The sequence below is a fragment of the Nycticebus coucang genome, chromosome 4 (assembly GCF_027406575.1).
Source record: "Nycticebus coucang isolate mNycCou1 chromosome 4, mNycCou1.pri, whole genome shotgun sequence".
NCBI lineage: Eukaryota > Metazoa > Chordata > Mammalia > Primates > Lorisidae > Nycticebus > Nycticebus coucang.
The window spans coordinates 67,977,210-68,000,772 of NC_069783.1; the positions used below are offsets into that span (position 1 = coordinate 67,977,210).

A 23,563-nucleotide genomic window follows, 5' to 3' on the forward strand; every position below is an offset into this window, starting at 1 on the left:
CCTTTATTCCTGTGTCCTATCCTAGGAAGAACCAGGAAGGTGTAAACAAATTTATATAAATCTGTCCCTGCTGAGAGAAGAAAATACTCAAGTTACTAATGCTGTGTCAGTAAAGTCAATTCTGCATTCAAAAGCCAGCATATTTCTCCACTTTACTTAAAGCACCAATAAGACAAGTTTTAAAATTAATATTTTTCAAATAAAGAATTGCTTTAAACTTTGTAATACCACACAGGTTCAAGCTAACAACCAAGAACAGAAATTTCCCATAGTTCCTAGATCTCTACATAGCAGCAATGAAAGTAAATAAAATCCATATTGGGTTGACATTTTATTCAAAGTATAATACAAAATTAATAAAACAAGAGATAAAGTTCAAAAAATATGCTTGGTATTTCAAAACAATTCTACATACAAAGTATACTAGGAAAAAAAAAAACCCAAAGTTCTCTTAAATCAAACTGGCTAGACACATTCAAATCTAACAGAAAGAAAACTCAAAACGTAATGCAACATTATTTCTTTTGTCTAGAAAATAAGCCTTTACCATCTCAGATAACTTACAGCTCATTACTTGAAAACAATAATGCCTCATGCTTTCTAATGAGTTCATCTCACATTGAACTTGCCAAAGGAATACACCAATGACTGACTTACACTAGAATGAGGACAACGATGTCACTGAAAGGGAGACAGAAACAAGTGATTGTGACACACAGAGACCTTTGTGGTATGACAATCTAAAATTCATGAATATCAACCTTAAGTCTCACAAAGGAAGAATTTATTAGTGAAGAATCAAGAGGCGATACCCAGCTTACGACAATGTTTCCTTCATTTGTTCTTTACTGTAATGAATATGGAATTCTCTGTATTATGTATTTTACTTCCAGGACCTCACTGTATTCATTTCTATTTCAAAACATACAAAGTAATGTACAGAGACAAAAAACTAAGCCCTAAAGAGCCCATGATGTAACTTACTTGCTGGTTCTGGGTTTTGTATTGTTGGATGTTTCTAAATCACTCAGTACATTGGACAGATTAACAGCATACAAAAATATGCGAAATGCTTTCAACTTAATAAACATCAATAACTTTATACAAGTACATAGAGAAGCAGACTGATAAATGAATGAGAAGGAAAATAACCATAATTCTACTGAAAGAACATTTCTCTAATTGCTTACAAGCTCTATTTTAGAATCCATATCTTCAATTACACATCCATATTCACACTCAGTATCTCCTGAAGTATAAAAAGAGAAATATGGCTATATAACATTCTCTATGAGAAAATACATCAATGGATCTTAAAATTTGAATCAATCGTGTTGGTATGAAGTTCATAAATGTGCCTTTTTAACCTTGAAAATAACCAAAAAAAGAACAATAAAATTATCTTATTACGTATATGCTATGTGGGAAGGGGTCAGCTGATTTAAATAATTTATAATCTGGTAACTTTTCTGTGTATTACCACAAGATTAGTTCCTAACTCCAGGATGCTTGTTAAGCTAATGAATCTTCATCTTCTAAAAAACAATGGAAACTATTAACTTTCACTTCAATGAGGAAAAAACTGAACCTTTATTGCTTTCCCTCATCCGTTAAATAATTAATTTTTCTCTAAATGCCACTCCAATGAAAAACAGCCTGTTAAGTTTTAGGGAAATCATTTCTTGGCCTTCAGTAAGTACTCAGTAAATACTTATAGCCAAATGAGGAGAACTTAAAGAAAACTGTTCACTAGAAGTAAAATGTAGCCTGTGGAAAAAATGATGCACACTGGTAGAGCAGTCTTAGGCTTTGCTGAGAAGGTGGAGTGGATTCATGGATGCTCAAGTCCTTTATATAAAAGGAGGAGAGAAATCGGAAACTGGGTTCAATTCTATGGGAAGGCAAAACAGGAGATCTATTCATTCAAACTTCTCTGGCTAACTTTCTCAGGAGAAACACAGCAAGTTCTGTAAGGACTAGGGATAGAGATGCTAGCTTGATGTTTATAAAAAGTATTCTATAGGGTGGCGCCTATAGCTCAAGGAGTAGGGCGCCGGTCCCATATGCCGGAGGTGGCGGGTTCAAACCCAGCCCCGGCCAAAAAAAAAAAAAAAAAATCACACACACACACAAAAAAGTATTCTATAAAGGGAATCTCTGTTCTGTTATTAACAGACTGCCAGATACTACCGAAACTTCAGATTGTCTTGCCACTCACCTTAAATACCCTTCTTTTTTAACTATCAATTCACTTAGACAAATAACTCCATAATCTGGAAATAACAGCTTACAAACAACAGGTTAAGGCAAAAAATGTACCTATGAAGTGTGACATCAGAAAGAGCAGAGTCTTTGTTTTACCTAATGATCCTTTCCAAAACAACTGGGAAGTTGGAATGGCTTTAGGCAATTATTTCTTATTTTTAAGAGCAATAATAAATAAACTTATGACATCGGAAATGTTTACTAACAACTAAAGTGGACACCAGCTACATTCTTAGTACAATTTTTAACACAACTATGAACATGCATATGCTTCAAATATTAATAAATTGTTTCAAAATTAAATTCTCAGCAAGTTTATTCACAGTTCAAGCTTCGAGTCACTAGACTTAATAAGACACGAAGACAAGATGACCAACTGGCTCAGTAAACACTCAAGAACACTAAACCAAAGCAAAGCAAGAATGATTCTAAAATTTCCACCTCACAAGAAGTGTAATTGAACAAGTACCAAAAGTTTTATTTGAGCAAAATACATTCAATCACAAATCATTCAAAAAGCTAACAGGATCAAATGATCCTGTTATATTCATTCTGAAAGCCAGTATAGAGTAAGAAAGGTAATTTGAGAATTTCCTAAAATATTCTTGTTAGCTATTGTTTATAATAGAGTAACATTTTGATATCAAGCTACTAAATACTTACAAGTTATTAGGGCATAACTTTACAGTCTTTATGATTATTATTTTAACTCTGGATAATAATGGTTTGAAGCTACAGTCTTATTGGTTGTCCCGGTCACAGATATGTTTAAATTTGTCAAGGTAGGAAGATACTGAATAGGAACAATCTTTCAATATAGTGCGGTAAAACCTTATGTAAGTGTCAAAATGTCTAAACTTGAAACTCCAAAAGGAAGCTGAAATCTTTCCATGGGTAAAACACTCTGCCTGGTATTTTGGTACACCAATTTTACTAAACATACTAATAACATAAAACTAAAATATCTTTATTACTCCTTCCATTTCTTTGGCCTTCACAAATTCAATGTATGAATTCTTTTTCAGTAAATATTTTTCAATGACACTGTGCTTTTCTAGAAAAATCATTTAAGTTGTAGCATACAATAATAGTGTTAGTCTTTCTCTTTTATTGCTATAATACGTCCTAATTTTTTAAAAAGAGAAGAGGAAAAAACTGATCCTAAAGAACTTAAAATATGTCTGGTTAAAGCAAACATTTTAGCTAGTTTTACTTCTTTGAAGAGTATTAGAATTAAATATCAGAGAAATACCGCTAATAAACCAAAAAAGGCTCCTTTTCTCCTATCTTTAGAACTACCTCAGGACAAGAGACCTGTATTGAAAAAGAGAAGACAGTACCACCCCAGAAACAATCTGTGGGGGAAACTAAGAGAGAGAGAACCTTTATTAGTTCCCTTAACCTCCAGCCCCATCTGCATAGCACCATGTGCCAGTGGCCTGGGGGTAGCAGTAATGCCAATGGTTTTCATTTTTGTGTATTAACGACTGTTCTTACACACTTACAGGTTGTTTATAGCTTAATTTACAAACTACATTCCACTTCTTATGAACACAATATGCCCCCAAATTTGGACCATTATTTAAGTAAACAAATCCACTTGCTCACAGCATTTAGCAACCCACCTCCACTCCATCAATTTTCAAAAGCATTTAAAAATCATTACATCGAATGGGACGGAGAACAAAAAGAGAAAGGTGAAGAAACTATGTTGTTTGGAAAATATCACTTCTTGGTTCTTAATTTTGCCTTTTGATATTCAGTGTAGAACTTACCCTAGCCTGGAGTCAGAGTATGTGTGTATTCTTTAAAGAGAGACTATGCAAATTAATCCTGATTCCAGATATTTTAACTAAAAATGATGAAACAAACTTTAGACTATAAAAATGTTACAAACCCACACAAACCATGTTTGCAAAATGTTAATATACCAAATGTAAGAAGTGATACTATACAATACTTAAACTAGCTAACTTATCCAAACTAATCTTAGTGACAATTAAGGTAGACAAATACAGCTATAATAGCTATACATGTAGTGTAAATAGTGGCCCTATTTTTTTAAAAAAATGAAGTTTCTAGTCTCCATCTATGAGAGCCCTTCCAAATTACCTCTAAATATACCAACTCTTTCTCTAACCCTAATACACAAGAATTCTACGCTTTTCTTGCAGCAGTAATAGCTATTATGAAATTTTAATCTCACCAAGAAGTTCAGACACACAAAAAAGGAAAAGACTAAACTTACTTAAACACACCAAGTATCTCACCTTCACAATTTTAAAGTGAAAACTTTTGAAAGAGAAGGACTTTGCCAAAATAGTTCTGTGAAGAAATTGGTACTCATAATTTTGGGAGTGTCAAACCAATATTCTACTTTAAATATTTTAATAAAAATTGTCAACTTCCATTTCTGACACTTACCAGCTAAATACACCTCAGTATCACTTTATTTGTATCTCCTTCATTCCTAAATATCTTTCAAGGGTAGAGCATGGAAAATACAAAGGAAAAATACCTAGGAAGCAACACTGAATGTGATGCCTCTCTGTAAAACATGCACAGCTTTTTCTGAGCTTAGCCTTCCATACACATTTAGTCAAAGACTTGCAAATCTTCCAAACAATTGCAAGGAACTTACAAACTGGCACTAACTAACCAGTTTTATTCAATAAGTCAGTGAAAAAAAGTAAAAATTAACTATAGGAAATTCTCCCTTGGGAAAAAGTTAAGAGAATACTGAACATACCAATATTGATTTAATTTGAAACATTTGACAGCAGCTTTGTGTTGTGGTTTCAAAGAACAAGATAAGATTATGTCATTCAGTAGTCATTGAAAAAATAAAGGACTAGAAATATAAGAAAATAAAAAACACTTTTAGGAAATGAAAACACAAGGGGTAGGATACTCCAATGCACACATCCATCTTTAAATTTAAAATCATATTGTCAGTTGTCCAAAGCAGCTCAATTTAAAGTTTGTGCTATGAAAGTGTGCAAATAGTATGTTCTCTCAAGGGCTGGAGAACAGCAATGCACGACTATATTTTACTTCCTAAATTACCTTCATCTACAGATAACAGGCAACAAATTCAAGAAACTAAGGCTAACCAAACTTACAGACAAAAATCCTACCAAAACATTTTTTCAGTTTTTAAAGTTTTACAGTTTGATTTAAAAACAAAACAGAAACGAGCTTCAAAATAAATCACAGTTACTTTCTCTTTCTATATAACTTAGCAAAACCTTCACTTAATGTCCAAGTATCAGCATACATTGTCACTGGCTTAAGGTATTCCATTAAATGTAGTACTCTCTCATTGGTCTGCATTAATAGATGCACAGTAAAACAAATGTTCTTTCTTTTTAAAAGACTATCCTCTCAGATTGAAGTGGAGGGTCCAGAAACTCAACAACCAAACTCTTGAAAGAAAATAACAGCGAAAATCTTTCTGATAAAGATTCCACTACAGAATCCATTATTCAAACTCCTCCATAAATTATTGGAAAAATCTAAGAGGTAATTTCACGAAAATCACAAATTAAGTGGAATAAGTGTAACTGATATATAAATAAGGATTTACTTCCAAAAGGCTTCAAGAGGCAATATTTTAAATCAAGATTTTAAACACAAAAGATGTCTTGTGTTGCTTAATCATCCAGCCTTTCAGATGTTCTTTACTCCACAGTTACAGATTTGGCAAGATTCCGAGGGAAATCAACCTACAAAAAAAAAAAAAAAAAATGAGCAAGATTTAAGAGAGTATACAGATTAGAGAGAGGAAATTTTGCTACAAGGAAATTATCTTTGTTTAAAAATAGAAAACAGGGCTCGATGCCCGTAGCATAGTGGTTACAGCGCCAGACACATACACCAAGGCTGGCCGGTTTGAAACCAGCCCGGGGCCAGCTAAACAACAGTGACAACTGCAATAAAAAATAGCCGGGCATTGTGGTGGGTGCCTATAGTCCTAGCTACTTGGAAGCTGAAGCAAGAGAACCGCTTAAGCCCAAGAATTTGAGGTTGCTGTGAGCTGTGATGCCACAGCACTCTACTGAGGGTGACATAGTGAACCTGTCTTAAAATAAATAAATAAATAAAAATAAAAACAGAAAACAGTATGTTTATTAACCATTTTTATAATAGACTACAAAGAATCAGAAAAATATAATCACATAATGTTATCTTGAAGAAAAATGAAATCGGTCAGGAAAAAGAATTCTAAAGGCACCAATTCACACAGACAAGAGTTTCAGAGCTTCTGTGGGTTCTCTGTAGAGGTAGCAGTACTCACAGGGGACATTAAAAATATAAGTACAGAATGTTTTGGTAGCCATGACAATCAGAGGACCAGGAATGCTAAAAATCCTGCAATGTGTGGGACAGTTCCAAAACTAAAGAATTGTCCTGCCGGGTGGCACCTGTGGCTCAAAGGGGTAGGGCGCTGGTCCCATATGCCGGAGCTGGTGGGTTCAAACCCAGCCCTGGCCAAAAAAAGAACTGCAAAAAAAAAAAGAATTGTCCTGCCCAAAATGCCACTAGCTACTCCATTAAGAACACAAGGTTACATTACAACACACATGGAGGTTCTCCAAGGAGAGTCAAAATCCTGGAAGTGACTTCCAAGGTTCCTTTTCAAGTTCTATGGGTGAGAAGATGCTGTTGTAACCTACGAATTGAGCCATGAAAATATAACAGCTAACAGATGTATACCTGAAGGATTTCTCAAATGCTAATATTAAAAAATTTAAGAAAAAAAATTACCAGAATGTACTCAGGTAAGACATTATCCCAAGATTTCTGCAGTGGCAGACCACTTACATCATAGCCTCTCAGCACAGCAAGGTGGAAAGCCAGCAACTGTAAGGGGATCACACTGAGAATGCCCTGCAAGCAGTCCACTGAGTGGGGCACCTTGATGGTTCTTTTCGTGTTCTTAATGGTCTCAGTATCCTCCTTATCACAAATCACCACAGGGCGCCCCTGGGAAAGAAAGCACACACATATGTGTATTCACCCACACACATACACACAAAAATCACTGGTAAAGAAAGGCAGGGCTAGATAGTGTGTGAATGTGCAAGTTTTAATGCACATGTGGCCTCAGTGACACTTACTGAAACTCATAATTTTATGTAAGTCTGACTAATGTCATTTACAGTAGAAAAAATGGAAGATTTGTAGCATTCAATCATTTGTTTAAACTCACACCAGTAAGAAAAACCAGGCTTAGTTAGTACTTGAATCCAGTTTGCCTACCTTCAAAGCTCAAGTTCATTATCACTACAAAGCTCACTGGAGTAATACCTTTTGGAATTTTACATATAAAACTCAATAAAACACAGTACTTGCAGTTTTTTCTTTTTTTACTTCTGACTTAATTGGAAAGCACTTGTACATATAATATTAATGTAGAATTTAAATATTAGGTTTATTATGAAATATATATTTAAGAATATTAAATAGAATATTAAGTTAAAAGGTAGCAGCATATGTTCATTGAAAGAAGGCAGGATTTGAAGACCAACACCTCAGTTTTGGTCTTGCTTTTTGCCCATCCTGAGATATAGGAGCTGGGTGCTATCAAAACTCTTGAGTATTTGATTCTTCACATGTAAACCACAAAGGATATATTCCTAAGCAAATGAGTTTGTAAGAGTAAACACAGGCCAAGTGCAGTGGCTCACACCTGTTAATTCTAGCACTCTGGGAGGCTAAGGTGGGTGGATCACTTGAGCTCAGGAGTTCAAGACCAGCCTGAGCAAGATCGAGACCATCTCTAAAAATAGCCAGGTGTTATGGGGGGCACGTATAGTCCCAGCTACTCTGGAGGCTGACGCAAGAAGATCATTTGAGCTCAAGAATTTGATGTTGTTGTGAGCTATGACACCACAGCACTCTACCAAGGGTGACAAAATGAGATTCTGTCTCCAAAAAAAGAAACATGTTTTGTAAGTCACCTATCTGGCATTGGTCTGTCACTTTAATATCACAAAATTCAAAATAAGCTTTAGTAAATCCATTCTTAGATCCTCAAGGTCTTGCCTCCCCTCGCTTACCTGCCGGGCAACCACCTGCTGAAGAGCATTCTGACACTTGGCGTAAGTGTGATCTCTCATGATGATCATGATAACAGGCATCAACTTATCCACCAAAGCCAGAGGGCCATGTTTCAATTCACCAGCAAGGATGCCTTCAGAGTGCATGTAAGTAATTTCTTTGATTTTCTAACAGAAAAGAACCAGATTAGTCTGCAGTCTGTTTTTCAAAAATGCATCCTTAAGTAATCATTCTACAAATTAAGCCACTATTTATCCAAAAGTATTAAAGGACCACTGATCTGTAAGCACAGCTAGCAAGTTAACAGCTGCATTTATGGTATCAAAAAGTAATTGGGGGGCGGCGCCTGTGGCTCAAGGAGTAGGGCGCTGATCCCATATGCCAGAGGTGGCGGGTTCAAACCCAGCCCCAGCCAAAAACCACAAAAAAAAAAAAAAAAAAAAAAAAGTAATTGGAAGTCTTTAGGCTCCACGAGGACTTTTTGAAGATTTTAGATTATCATGAACATATTCATATTTCTTTGTAATAGCTTTCCCATTTGCTTCATGTTTGACCTCAAATAAATTTCTTACCTGAAGATTTTAATCTTTATTTTACTCATATACGGATAACATCAATCTGAGTTACTGACTAAACCCAAGTTATCATGAGAAAAATCTATTCTTGGTTTTTCACTTTTGAATGAAGCTCTCTATTACATTTTCTCAAGGTAAACAAACTACAATGCATAAATCAGAAGCTCTTTTGTGGGTGGACTGCCTGAGCTCACAGTTCAAGACCAGCCTGAGCCAGAGCAAGACCTCATCTCTAAAAAATAGCCTGGTGTTGTGACAGGTGCCTGTAGTCCCAGCTACTTGGGAGGCTGAGGCAAGAGAATTGCTTGAGCCCAGAGTTGGAGGTAGCTGTGAGCTGTGATGCCACAGCACTCGATGGAGAGTGAAAAAGTGAGACTGTCTCAAAATAAATAAATAAAAGTTTGACTATGTGGCCAAGCATAGTGGCACATGCCTATAAGCCTAGAACTCTGCGGGGCCAAGGCAGGTGGATCACTTGAAGTCAAGAGTTTGGGACCGGCCTCAGCAAGAGTGAGGCTCTATCTCTACTAAAAATAGAAAAACTAACCATGCATGGTGATACATGCCTATGGTCTCAGCTATACAGAGGCTACAGGAAGAGGACCACTTGAACCCAGGAATTTGAGGTTAAAGTGAGCTATGATGACATTGAAGTCTACCCAGGCAACATAGTGAGACTCTGCCTAAAAATAAATAAATAAAAGTATGACTATGAGCCAGGTCCAAGTCATCAGAATGAAATTAATTGTAAGTGAGAAAACTCACCAGTGCCCCTTCAAGACAAGTAGCATAATGATAGCCTCGTCCCATTATCAGGACTGACTTCTGATGATAAAGTTCTGTTGCCAGTTTCTGAATTTCATCATCCATGCTCAGTACTTCCTTAATCAAATCTGTTAAAAAGAAATATTAGGGGGAGAAGCAAAAAAAAAAAAAAAAAAGGTAATATTAGCAAAAGCTATGGAAAAAGGACAACAAATTGAACCATTATTATAATATATTGGTTGCAACTAACAAAAGACTAGTGTTTCTATTCTTCTGTGGAATCAGTGTAGGATTTTTTTAATACGTGGGGGCAAAATAGAAAGATTTTATTGACTAAATAGCTATAAGCCACTCCTTCAATGATAAGAAGAGAATTTCACCCATTACCCACTCTCTTAGACAATGTAAGTTGTATTATGGAATATCTTTGTACCAGGCAGCCGCTTCAATCCAAGCATGATCTCTTTGCGTCTCTCTTGCATGGAAATCCGGTCATCACACATCATCAGGGCAAACATCACAAGGGACACAAACTGACTGGTATAAGCCTGAAATGCCACAAAAAAAGCAGGAGAATCAACTGCAGTTATATCTTAAACACTTAGAAATTTTAATTTTGTAAAATTGGGCAGGTGCAGTGGCTCATGCCTGTAATCCTAGCACTCTGGGAGGCCAAGGTGGAAAGAATGCTTGAGCTCAGGGGTTTGAGACCAGCCTGAGCAAGAGCAAGACCCTATCTCTCCTAAAAATAGAAAAATTAGGCAGTCATCATGATGGGCACCTATAGTCCCAGCTACTCAGGTGGCTGAGGCAGGAGAAATCACTTGAATCCAGGAGTTTGAGGTTATTATGAGCTAGGCTGACACCACGGGCACTCTACCCTGGGCAACAGAATGGGACTCTGTCTCAAAAAAATTAAAATTAAAATTAAACAAAAATTAAAAAAAATAAAAACAATATCAGTGGCTGGGCACAGTGGCTCGCGCCTGTAATTTCAGCACTCTGGGAGGCCAAGGCAGGTGTATTACCTTAGCTCACAGGTTCGAGACCAGCCTGAGCCAGAGACCCCATCTTTAAAAATAGCTGGGCACTGTGGTGGGCACCTCCAGTCCTAGCTACTTGGGAGGCTGAGACAAAAGAAGCGCTTGAGCCCAAGAATTTGAGGTTGTTGTGAGCTATGACAATCTACTGAGGACAACAAAGTGAGACTGTCTCAAAAAAGAAAAACAAAACCATTCATAACAATGAACTGAAGCAGTACCTAGGAAATCGCTTCTCCTTTTCTGAATCTTTAACAAACGACTTAACTGTTATTCTCAGTTAAAAAACACCTTACCATGCACTGGATGCTGATGAAATCTCTAACACCCCCAAGAAGAGAAACACGCCAAAAGAAGGTTAAGCTAAGAGAGTAAACCTGCACATACCTAACCAAGTTAGTTTCTGAAGGAAGTTTAAAGACAGAGGGTTAAATAACTCTTCTGGGGCACTTGCAGTGGAATTCCTGGATGTTTTTAAATTGCCCTTTAATATTTCACCTTTGCCTATTGCCTGTCCCTCACTCTCACTTTTTTTAAAGTTTGGCTAAAAATTAAAGTTCAATTGTACATAAGAAATCTTTAATTCAATTAACAGGACTAATTATATTACATCTATACTATTCATAACATTTGTGAATACTGGTGCTAGTTTTTACATTTTCAAGTTGTTAAGGAAATTGTTAGCAAGTATAATTTTACAACTTGCTTTTACTTCCCATTAACAGTACAACACAAGCACTTTCCCAAGACAAAAAAAACTCTCCCTGTTTTTAGAACCATATAAAACCTTGAGTAGTTTTCATTTCTTTAGGCCTCAGATTCCCCATCTGTTAAAGGCATAGGATACATAATTATCATGAGAATTGAATGAGACAAAGGTAAAGCATTCAACACAATGCCTAATGTACATATTAAATTTTACTGAGAAAGGTTTGATCTGAAAGACATTTATTTTCTTTCTTTTTTTTTTTTTTTTTTTTGTGGTTTTTGGCCAGGGCTGGGTTTGAACCCGCCACCTCTGGCATATGGGACCGGTGCCCTACTCCTTGAACCACAGGCGCCGCCCGACATTTATTTTCTTAGGCATAGAACTGTGAAGATTTTAAGATTTGCAGTCGTACTGTGTCAAGACTATTTTCACTCTCATTAACTGTATGTGAAGGTGAGATGTGCCTGCTTTGTGACAGTCCATGAAATACTGAGAATTATCCTTTTTAACAAACTTAGAATTTTGACTGAATAATGGACTCACAACTACTTTACCACACATATCTTGAATCCAAAAATCTAAGATTTTTTTTTATGTTTGTTGGCTTTGTCATGTTTTCCTCTTTCTAGAATTAACTTCGTTGTTCTTCACCTGTTTTTCTTTTTTTTTTTTGTAGAGACAGAGTCTCACTGTACCGCCCTCGGGTAGAGTGCCGTGGTGTCACACGGCTCACAGCAACCTCTAACTCTTGGGCTTAAGCGATTCTCTTGCCTCAGCCTCCCAAGCAGCCGGGACTACAGGCACACGCCACACGCCCGGCTATTTTTTGGTTGCAGTTTGGCCGGGGCTGGGTTTGAACCCACCACCCTCAGCATATGGGGCCGGCGCCTTACCGACTGAGCCACAGGCGCCACCCTCTTCACCTGTTTTTCAATCTTGGCTTTTTGGGGCTTTTTAAAAAGCCTTAAGAACTCTTAAGACTGCCTTTATTGTTATATTTCAAATACTTTTGAGACACAGCGATTCTCTTGCCTCAGCCTCCCAGGTAGCTGGGACTATAGGCGCCCTCCTCAACACTTGGCTATTTTTTTAGAGATGGGGTCTAACTCTTGCTCAGGCTGGTCTCGAACTCCAGAGCTCAAGCAATCAATCCACCCTCTTTTGGCCTCCCAGAGTGCTAGGATTACAGGCGTGAGCCACCGCGCCTGGCCTATATTCCAAATGCTTTTTCTCCAGTTGGGTTTACCTTTCGCATTGGTGTTAACTGATATAAGAGTTTTGTTTTTTCATTTTTAGGTAGTAATTTTAAGCTTAGTCAATCCTTCCACATCCTAATATGAATTATCATTAATTTTTTCTTAGTTCTATTTTCATTGTTATACATTTTTTCCATTTTCCTTTTTAGTCAATCTGAAATTAATTTTAGCGCAAGTTGCAAGACTACTAATTCGGTCCCACAGATCTGTCATTTTTTTTTTTTTGAGACAGAACCTCAAGCTGTCACCCTGGGTAGAGTGCTGTGGCATCACAGCTCACAGCAACCTCCAACTCCTGGGCTCAAGCAAATCTCCTGCCTCCACTTCCCAAGGAGCTGGGACCACAGGTGCCCGCCACAATAACTGGCTATTTTTGCAGCCATCATTGTTGTTTGGTGGGCCCGGGCTGGTTTCCAACCCACCAGCTCAGGTGTATATGGCTGGTGCCATAGCCACTTGAGCCACAGGCACCGAGTCTATTGTTTTTTTATAAAACAATCTTCCCAACCAAAAGTATGATATTTTCATCAATTTGTGCTAGGAATTTAAAAGTTTATAAATTTACATAACTTTCATCTATTACTTATGTAGCATCTTACACATTTCTTGGTTAAGGTTATGTTTACATACTTTCTGTAGCTATTCAGAATAGATTTCTCCTCCAACACAAACCTTTGTATCTTTCCCAAGTAGATATTTTCTATTTAAAGAGATTTTCCATATACTATTTTATTTAAAGCATTTATTGAGTTCTTATTCATCTTAAGAAATCTTTCAGTTGATATTATTAAGCTCTACAGGTAGTCAATCATAATGCAAGTAGGATAATTTTGTTTTATCCTTTACTACTATTTTACTTGTTTTTCTTATTAAATCAGATAGAATTTCTAGAAAAGGGCTAGCAAAGAGATTTCATACAAAGCCAACACTAACCCATTGGTAGTCACAGTGAAATAATGTTAAGAAAGATTCCAAGGAAATGAATGTAATACAGATAAAATCCTAGGCAGGTTTTGGAAAAAGTAGCTGAGGCCCACGGAAAAGATCCTAAAGCTTTCTGTTTTGTACTTCATTCATTCATTTTCCTCTATTATTATCTTCCTACTGTTTTACTGGGTTTTCTTCTTCTAACTTTGAGTTAAATTTCGGCTCATTTTCTCCTTAAAGATAAAACATTTACTACTGTAAATTTACCTCTAATTATCATTTTGACCAAACTCTAAATTTTTACCCTTATTATTCACTGTCTGTATTTATTACTGGAAATAGTAGTTCTGATAGCGTCTTAGCCCAATAGTTACGCAGAAAAACACTTTATGTGTTTCAACCATCCGAAGCTTTTCTATACATTTTTATTATTAAAGCCCTAGGATTATTTTGCTGTGGTCAGTTACAGTGTGATTGTATAATTTTAAGAAAAGTTTTTCTGGGCAGCGCCTGTGGCTCAGTGAGTAGAGCGCCGGCCCCATATACCGAGGGTGGCAGGTTTGAAGCCGGCCCCAGCCAAATTGCAAAACAAAAAAAATAGCTGAACATTGTGGCAGGGGCCTGTAGTCCCAGCTACTTGGGAAGCTGAGGCAAGAGAATCCCCTAAGCCCAAGAGCTGGAGGTTGCTGTGAGCTGTGCTGCCACAGCACTCTACTGAGGGCGACAAAGTGAGACTCTGTCTCTAAAAAAAAAAAAAAAAAGAAATTTTTTTCCTGGGGAGCATGTGTGTAGGTCTGATTTACATGCTGAATTTCCATTACTCTTCTCTGAATAAAGGATTACTTCATTAGGGAACACTCCTCCATCATAATGTGGATAACAGGACTCACTCTATAATAAAATCAGCCTGGTTTTATTAAAATCAGCATTTAAATAAAATGCTCCTGACCTTCCCGACCTTCCCATCAGTTAAATGAGACTCCTTATTTCCTCTCACCGTACTTCCCAACTTCCAGCTGCTCATCCAGCCCTCCACAATCATCTGTCCTTGTATGCCTATCATGTTTCACTGGCAGATTGGAATTTTTCCCCTTAGCATTCCTTGCCTCCAAGTCTAAAGAGCCCAAATTCTAGTCCCCCCAGTTTATCTCTACTATAATTTAGTATTCAATAAACCAATTAATCACAAAATACAGTACTGGGGCAAAGAGAGAGATCCACTATCTTGGATTCCTGGGACTCCCAAACTATTTACAATCCAAACGGACCAGATAACAAATATTCTGGTTCCTCTAGCTCATAACTAAAAATGTTATTCTACAATCTGATGTTTCTTTGTTTGAACCGACAACATTTCAACATTGGGTTGTTTTTGTTTTTGAGATGGAATCTCACTCTGTTGCCCAGGCTAGAGTGTTGTGGACTCACCCCAGCTCACAGCAACCTCAAGTTCCTGGGTTCAAGCAATCCTCTTCCTCAGCCTCCCAAGTAGCTGGGACTATAGGCAGGCACCACAATACCAGGCTAGTTTTTCTATTTTTAGTGAAGACAAGGTCTGGCTCTTGCTCAGGCTGGTCTCAAGCTCTTGAGCTCAAGCGATCAATCCTCCTGTCTCAGCCTCCCAGAGTCAACATTGGTTTTTATGGACAAACATTAAAGAGAATAACTTCCACGCACGTATTTTTCCACTCCATTGCTATTAGTTTAATTTCTAATTTCAATTTCATATCACCAATACATATAAAAAAACCAGTTATGAGAAAAATAAGCTATATCCCACAATTAGAATCTATTGAGGCTTTAAAGAATTTAACAGGAAATGTTGACTCTGAACTTTTGAATTTTGGTTTTTCTTTTTATTCAGCCAAAACAAAGTTACATTGGTCTTTTGTTTTTTTTTTAAATCAACAAAAGTCAGCACTGTGGTGAAATCCTAAACACCTGCAATAACACATGGAAACTGCTGAACATGCAGTGTATCAGCACCTACAGAAATACCAAACCATCTATGGTCTGACATTATGAAAGTCAGTAATATCCCTCTAATCCTGGCAATTTTTCAGGCAAAGTTAGGCATTTACAAGATCACAGAATTCTTTTGCTAGCTCCCTCACTGAGCCCCAGGATTAGGATCAATGATCAACTTCTTTGATTATCCATTTAACATAAAAACTTACATTTCCTATTCAGAAGTGGTCTATGACTAAATATCCCCAAACTTAAGTTTACTCCAACCCCAGAATATCTAAGACAGGTTAAGAACACAACAAAATTATTAGAATCCAAGCAAGATGAAAGTAACACTAAATTACTATATACCTAGAATATTTCTGTGTCATTTTTTAAAAGACATTAAAGTATATACTCTAAAAAGATGCTTATTTTCCTTATATAAGACATAATCATTGGGAGAAATTGAGTGAAGGGAACATAGGACTCCTCTGTAATATCTTTGCAACTTTCTATAAATCTGTAGTTATTTCAAAATAAAGACTTTTTTAAAAGGGCTTGCAAAAAGGAAGAACTACTGATAAAAATAACAACAGGAATGAATCTCAAAAATTTCCTGCTAAATGAAAGAAGCCAGAAACAAAAACATATTTATACAATTCCATTTATAAGAAATTTCTGGAAAATGACATAATACAGCAAGAGAAAACAGCAGTTGCTAAGTGTGAGGCTAGAGGGTAGGATGGAGAATTGACTAAAAAGACACAATGGAATTTTTCAGATGATCTCAATCTTCTAAAACTGGACTGTGATGATAGTTACACAGCCAAATAAATTCACTAAAACTGGCTGGGCGTGGTGGCTCATTCCTCACTCTGGGAGGCTGAGGCAGGTGGATTGCTGGAGCTCATGAGTTCAAGACCAGCCTGAGCAAAGGTGAGACCCTCATCCCTTAAAAAGTAGCGATGTGGTGGGCACCTGTAGTGTTCCAGCTATTCAGGAGGCAGAGGCAGAAGAATCACTTGAGCCCAACAGTTTGAGGTTGTTGTGAGCTGTGATGCCACAGCACTCTAACAAGGGCAATAAAGTAAGATTCTGTCTCAAAAAAATAAATAGATCAATTCACTAAAACTGTATACTTAAAATTGATGAAGGCTATGGCACACTGGACCACAATAAAACTGTAGGAAAAAAGTTAATGGTAGAATCTAGGTGGTGGGCCTACATGCATATTAATGTAAAATTTACTCTGTTATATATGAAAATAATAAAATGTTGAGGAAAACAGTTCTCATAAACAGGCTAGGCATAGTGGCTGATGCCAGTAATCCCAGTGCCCAGGGAAGCTGAGGTGAGAGGATCATTTGAGCTCAGGAGTTCAAGACCAGCCGAGTAAAAATGAGACCATCTTTACCAAAAATAGAAAAATTAGCCAGGCATTGTGGTAGGCACTGGTAGTCCCAGCTGCTCAGGAGGATGGCTTGAGCCCAGGACTCTGAGGTTTCTGCATGCTAGGCTGATGTCATGGCACTATAGCTTTGCCACTTCGCCCCCTTCCAGAAAGATTTAAAAAATGATAGCATCTATTCAATTAATCCTATATCCCACATATACTATGATGAAGCCATTGTTTCACAATGTTTTATGAATGAAGGGCCCTGGGGTTTCAATTCCCCAATCGATGTTCTCTTTCAAGACACTGCTTCAAAAATCCATAAGATGCTGCTGAGGGCTACTGGTTATGTATTCAGCCACAGGATGGAAACCCAAGCATCAATATCTTATGTGTTAATTACCAAATGGGGAAAATTCATGTTTCAGCTATCTATAAATTACAGTATTAGCATTATCTATACACCCAAGAAATAAAAACCTCACACAAGAGTTTTTATGTAAGAATCACAGTTCTGGCATCCAAGGGCGGAAGAAGTTGGGAACATGCAGCTGTCTGTTGCCACCACTCCCACAGCCATGAATTTTGCCATCTGGGCCTTGGTGCCAAGTCCCACATCCACCTGTTGTGGAACCTGCTCACAGGATTGGTGCATGGGCTTGCGAGAACGAGTTGAGGGGCTATGCCAAGAAGCTTGACTATGAGAAGCCGGGGGACACCAACAAACAAGCCATACACATGGCTCACTTCTGGCTCACAGAGGTGGTCTTGACGCCAAAGCTATTTCAAATACTGGCCCCTCCGTACCAAGGTCAGAATGGGGGCTACTCAAGAATGCGGCAGATCCCACATCAGAGTAAGCAGGATGGCAGTGCTCAAGTATAAAGAGAACTATTTCCCATCCCTGCCTCTGTCTCTCAGGGACAGCAACCTCACACTCCTAAATCAGCTGCTGCAGGGACTCGGCAGGACCTCAGCCAGAACCAGGAAGCATTTGGCCGCAGCCCCGACATAGTTCAAGCGGCAGGGATTTAACTAGATCCAAAGGGTCTGCAGTCCTTATCAGTGCTCAAAATCATAGACCCTTGCAGCTCTTTTAATCTCCCAGAAGAACTGATGCTAGAGTTGTAAAATAGACAATCTTAATAATGGGAACTACAATCTTCTAAGGGAGTAAGATGGCCCTTTATTTGCACAATAGATAAAATTCCTTATATGGGGGAGGAAAAAAAGAATACAAATTTTCCACAAAAACGTCTCCATGAGGCTTGGCGCCCGTAGCTCAGTGGGTAAAGCTCCAGCCACATACACCGAGGCTGGTGGGTTCGAGCCTGGCCTGGATCTGCTAAACAACAACAACTGCAACAAAAATATAGCCGGGCATTGTGGCAGGTGCCTATAGTCCCAGCTGCTTGGGAGGCTGAGGCAAGAGAATTTCTTGAGCCCAAGAGTTTGAGGTTGCTGTGAGCTGTGATGCTATAGCCCTCTACCATGGGCGACATAGTGAGACTCTGTCTCAAAAATAAAAAAAAAATTCTCCACGAGATTTTTCACAAGAAAAAAATAACTTCAAATGTGGTTATGTACACAGTAACATCTTCCACAAGCATTTAATTAAACTCAAATCCACCAATACCTACGCAGCTAATTAGACAATCAGTAGGCAACAAAGCAAAAAAATAGATATTGAGAAATGAAAATCTGAAATCATAAAAAGTAACAGACTAGGCAGCGTCTGTAGCTCAGTGGGTAGTGGGTAGGGCACGGGCCACATACATTGAGGCTGGCACGTTCGAACCCAGTGGGCCAGCTGAAAAACAACAATGACAACTGCAACCAAAAAATAGCCAGGTGTTGTGGCGGGCACCTGTAGTCCTAGCTACTTTGGAGGCCGAGGCAAGAGAATTGCTTAAACCCAAAGTTGGAGGTTGCTGTGAGCTGTGATGCCATTGCACTCTACCAAGGGCAACACAGTAAGACTCTGTCTTAAAAAAAAAAAAAAAAAAAAAAGAGTAACAGTCTCATGAATGAATAACATCTTCTACAATTATATAACTTTCTATAATTCCTATTTTTGTTATGATTACTAAATTGATGCATATCCCTATTTTAAAAAGCAAATAATCTCACTAGACCTTTATTTTTTTAAAAGATGGGGTCTCACTATTTTGCTAGATTCAAACTCAAGTGAGCCTCTGAAGTAGCTGGGATAACAGATATGTGCCACTGTGACAAGCTTCACTAAGACTTAAAAAAACAAGAAAAAAAAATTAAAAGTACTTTTAAACCTTCATAGGTGTCTAATGAGAAACAGATATTATACAATACTCATTTTAAAAAATATTTTTTAAATTACCAAATTTTATACAAAAGATGTGCTGTTATACTTCTTACAAACTTTCAAAATACAGTAAGTACATTTTGATGTATTTATTAGAAACCATAGATAAATTAAAATTTCATAAATTATTAGAATTAAAGTAGATGCTTCTATTTTTTTTTGAGAGACACAGTCTCACTCTTTTACCCCAGCTAGAGTGTAGTGGTGTCATCATAGCTTAAACTCCTGGGCTCGACTGATCTAATTTTTACCTTTTCTAATTCATAACTATACTTAATTTAAAAAAGAAAATGTTGTACACTTACTATGTGTACCACTGCATCTGGCAGAAGGAGAATAAATGGTGAATGAAGATAGCCAGCAAAAACTTTTTCAAAGTAGAATTACGTTATATACATTTGTCCCTTTTAAAATCTAAGGATGGGGAATGGGAAGGGTAAGTCTTTTATCTATTATTGACCCGTAAGTCTTATTACAACTACAATGATTAGTAAAATACAGTGGAACCTTCATAAATTGACCGCTGAAGGGACTGTAATAAACTGGTCAACACACGGAGGTGATCAACCTAAGGAACGAGGCCCACTGTACCGAATGCACTAATACATACATGTGGTGTACGTCTGGTCTGTGAAAATTAGGGCAACTTAAGGAGGGGATCAACTATGTAGTGTCCACTGTATGAGTTCTATAACTGCTAACAAATGAAAAATACATACAGATTAGTCTACAGACTAGTCTTGTTTCACTAACGCTATGATTCAATAATCACCATGGAAATAAGTCAAAAATTTACCTTTGTGCTGGCCACACCAATCTCAGGACCAGCATTAATGTGAACCCCACAGTCTGTCTCCCTTGATATAGAACTGCCGACTGTGTTTGTGATTCCCACAGTTAAAGCTCCTCTCTCCTTACAGTACCGAAGACCCATCAGAGTATCTGCTGTCTCCCCTATGTAAAAAATCATAAAAGTAACAGAGCAGTAGCATACACTGTTTGTTAGCTGCAAAAACAAATTGATGAGACTTGCAACATCACTTTTACATGCACTTAAAAAATTTATAAGATGTTCAGTAGTAAGCTTTTTAGGATCTCTTTTCCTTCTGCCCTTGAAAATTCAGTTAAGCATAAAAAGTGTTCATAATATAATATTATAATAAATCTGTATTAGCCACGTCATCTGTAAATACCAGGTTATCTTTAAATACCAGTTTTTGCCAAGATATCCTAGGAATTATTAGAAAGAAACAACTTACTTCCCCTTCAAGTCTTTAAAATTAACATACCTGACTGACTAAGGAAGAAGCAAACATCATCTCGAAAGACTGGCGTGTTTCTATCCAGGAAGTCACTGGCTAGCTCCACCATCACAGGTAACTCAGTCAGCTCCTCAAGAACTTGACGTGTCTGCAGAGAAAAGATGACTCAGTCACACAACCTTCCATCAAAGTACTCTTTCTCTGGATTTCTTTGGACTCAATATATAGTTTTCATTTTTTCTAATCATAAAAATGATACATGCGGGGTGGCACCTGTGGGTCAAAGGAGTAGGGCGCCGACCCCATATGTTGGAGGTGGCGAGTTCAAACCCAGCCCCAGCCAAAAACTGCAGAAAAAAAAAAAGATACATGTACAGTGTTAGAAAATACACATTAAAGCATAAAAAATAACGTAAAAACAATCAAAATTCCACCACCCAAGAGAAAGGCACTGCTAACATTTTAATACAAGTCTCTTTAGACAACTTACAATTCTTGTAAGCTAACAACCATATAAAATATTTCCAAAAATGGAAAAGCACTGTTCTGAGTCAGCTTGTATGCTATCTCTAAATCCTCAATTTTTAATTTTCATAATGAAAATTCGTATCATACCCATGTAACTGGAAGACTTCAAATGAGATAATGGATGTACAAATACTTGGTGAAAAATTAAACCCTTTAAAAATGCTATGTATTCATAAATAAACCCATTTCCCCCAAAAAGTCAATACATTTCAGAAATCCTGTGTAAGAAGGCTCACTATTTTCAAACTTCCTAGTATTACAGGAGAGGAATAAAGAGGGGTTTAGTGTGCATCTGTGCAAAGGGCACTTTTAAGATTCATTTTACTAAATTTCCATTCTTATTCATCTATACATCCAAAACATTTTAAACAGAAAAATAAACTTTGGGGCAGCAAAAACTTTAGGCCTGATCAATGCATGCATTTAGTGTTGCTTTTGCTTTCCTATTAACTCCGGAGATCACATATCCCAACAGCATTTCACTGGCTTCTTTAGGCAAGTGGCCCTGCCCATCTCATCTTGTTCATCTCTGCAATCCCCTTTCCAGCAACAAAGACTTTAATTGGTGCCCTTACTTTACAGTTCTTTAACTTTTGCTTGCCCACATATTTAAAAGAACTGTTTTGTTCTATTTGTTTTAACAATGTTATAACACCATTTATAAAGTCTTTGAAGATAAAAATGCTTCTATTTTTAATTATCCTTTTCCATTGAGGTACTTTATTTACTAATTATAGGTAAGCTATTGACATTAAAATGCTAAATGTTTTCCCTCAAAAAAACGTAAATCAAACTTCTTAAGACAGTTTACAATGTTACACTGGAATTACATTCTTCAAAATAAAAGAACAATACAAATCTGGCAACTCGACAGATATTTAAAAATAATATACCCCCCAAAAGTAATCTCAGGATGTATTTGTGCAATAGTTTCTTCTTTCAGTGGAAGCAACTCTTTATAAATACACAGAATAACATATTTTCATAATACAAAATGCTAGAAATTCTATTATATGCTACTATAAAACTTAGACACAAATTTTTAAAAAGCACGTAAAGCACATTATACTTAGAGTAGTTATAGTGTAGTCAGTTATTTTTCAGGATTCAGAGGATATACAAAAAGGCATGCAACATGCAAATGTGTTATATATGTCTGATCCCACCAAAAATGCCACACACAAAAAAAAATAAAAAACCTATAGAGTTAATGAAATAAATGGTGTTTTGTATTGCAAACCACAGAGGCGATTTCTAATGTTTGTAACTAAAGTCTTAGCATACACACATAACAATAAAAAAGCTTCATATCATCTCATATTTCAGAATTAGAGGATTCTAACAACATAATTTCTGTCTCAAAATTCAGGCTAAGTTTTAGATGAAGCATTGAATCAAATTAATTTCTGAAAAGAAGGACCATTCATTAATCTAAACCACCACTAAATTAGCCCTTCTTTAATCTATGTTAATGTCTGTAATTCACATTAATGTTTTTAATTTTTTTTTTGGGGGGGGGGGACACTTTGTCACCCTTGGTAGAGTGGCATGGCGTCACAACTCACAGGAACCTCAAACTCCTGCCTCAGCCTCCCAAGTAGCTGGACCTACAGGCACCCGCCATAACAGCCGGCTATTTTAAGAGACGAGGTATCCCTCTGGCTCAGGCTGGTCTTGAACCTGTGAGCTCAGGCAATCCACCAGCCTCGGCCTCACAAGTAGTGGGATTACAGGCATGAGCCACTGTGCCCAGCCCTATCATTCTTATTTCCACGCTTAAAACAATGACTTATTTAGGCTTCTCCCTTTCAATGCTGCACAGACTTTCTGTTTAAGACCATGTAATTTCTTAGGTGAATAGGGGAAGTGAGGAGAGAGAAAGCAGGGTGGAAGGCAGGCAGGGAGCAGGAGATGGAGGGAATGGCTTCAGAGAAGAGCAAATCAGGTGGTGACTGTGACTCAAAGGAGTAGGGTGCCGGCCCCATATGCCGGAGGTGCAGGTTCAAACCCACCCCTGGCCAAAACTGAAAAGAGCAAATCTTGTTGAGATGCAAGGGCTAGTGACCATAGTTTCACTCACCAAGTGAGTGGCTCCCAATAAATATTTATGTTCCAGCAAATAAAAATTACTATGTCATGAACTTTGGCAATCAACCTAAAAAGCAGAAACTAAATGCAAAGGTCTATTGGACTTTACTTGTAAGTTATATCATTAGCACATAAACTGTCACATAAGGAAACTACATGTGGATCTGATTTATTGGACTAAAAGACTAATATTCCCATGCTTCTACACTGAAAACCAATACATCTCTTTAATACAGAATTTCAGCCTCCAAACTAACAATTTAAAAAACAAAGTCTAACAAAAAGCAGACTTCCTTTCTTTGCTGAAATGTGCCTACAAAGTAAAATCCTCATTTTATTGGCCATCTGTCTGAGGCAAGTAAACAATGCTAAGCAAAACCCACTGACTGCTGTTACACCAG

General features: G+C 37.3%; 1 protein-coding gene across 1 annotated transcript in view; it reads right to left on the reverse strand.

Moving 5' to 3' along the window:
* Positions 1-5,005: 5,005 nt before the first annotated feature.
* Positions 5,006-23,563, reverse strand: part of GFPT1 (glutamine--fructose-6-phosphate transaminase 1) — a 73,041-nt gene continuing 54,483 nt past the window's right edge. The window contains exons 13-19 of the mRNA XM_053588891.1: positions 20,574-20,694; positions 20,081-20,238; positions 10,102-10,216; positions 9,669-9,796; positions 8,328-8,495; positions 7,090-7,251; positions 5,006-5,990 (exon numbers count right to left, since the gene is read on the reverse strand). Of these exons, the coding sequence (XP_053444866.1) occupies positions 5,946-5,990; positions 7,090-7,251; positions 8,328-8,495; positions 9,669-9,796; positions 10,102-10,216; positions 20,081-20,238; positions 20,574-20,694 (897 nt within the window). The 3' untranslated portion in view covers positions 5,006-5,945. The remainder of the gene's footprint in view (positions 5,991-7,089; positions 7,252-8,327; positions 8,496-9,668; positions 9,797-10,101; positions 10,217-20,080; positions 20,239-20,573; positions 20,695-23,563) is intronic.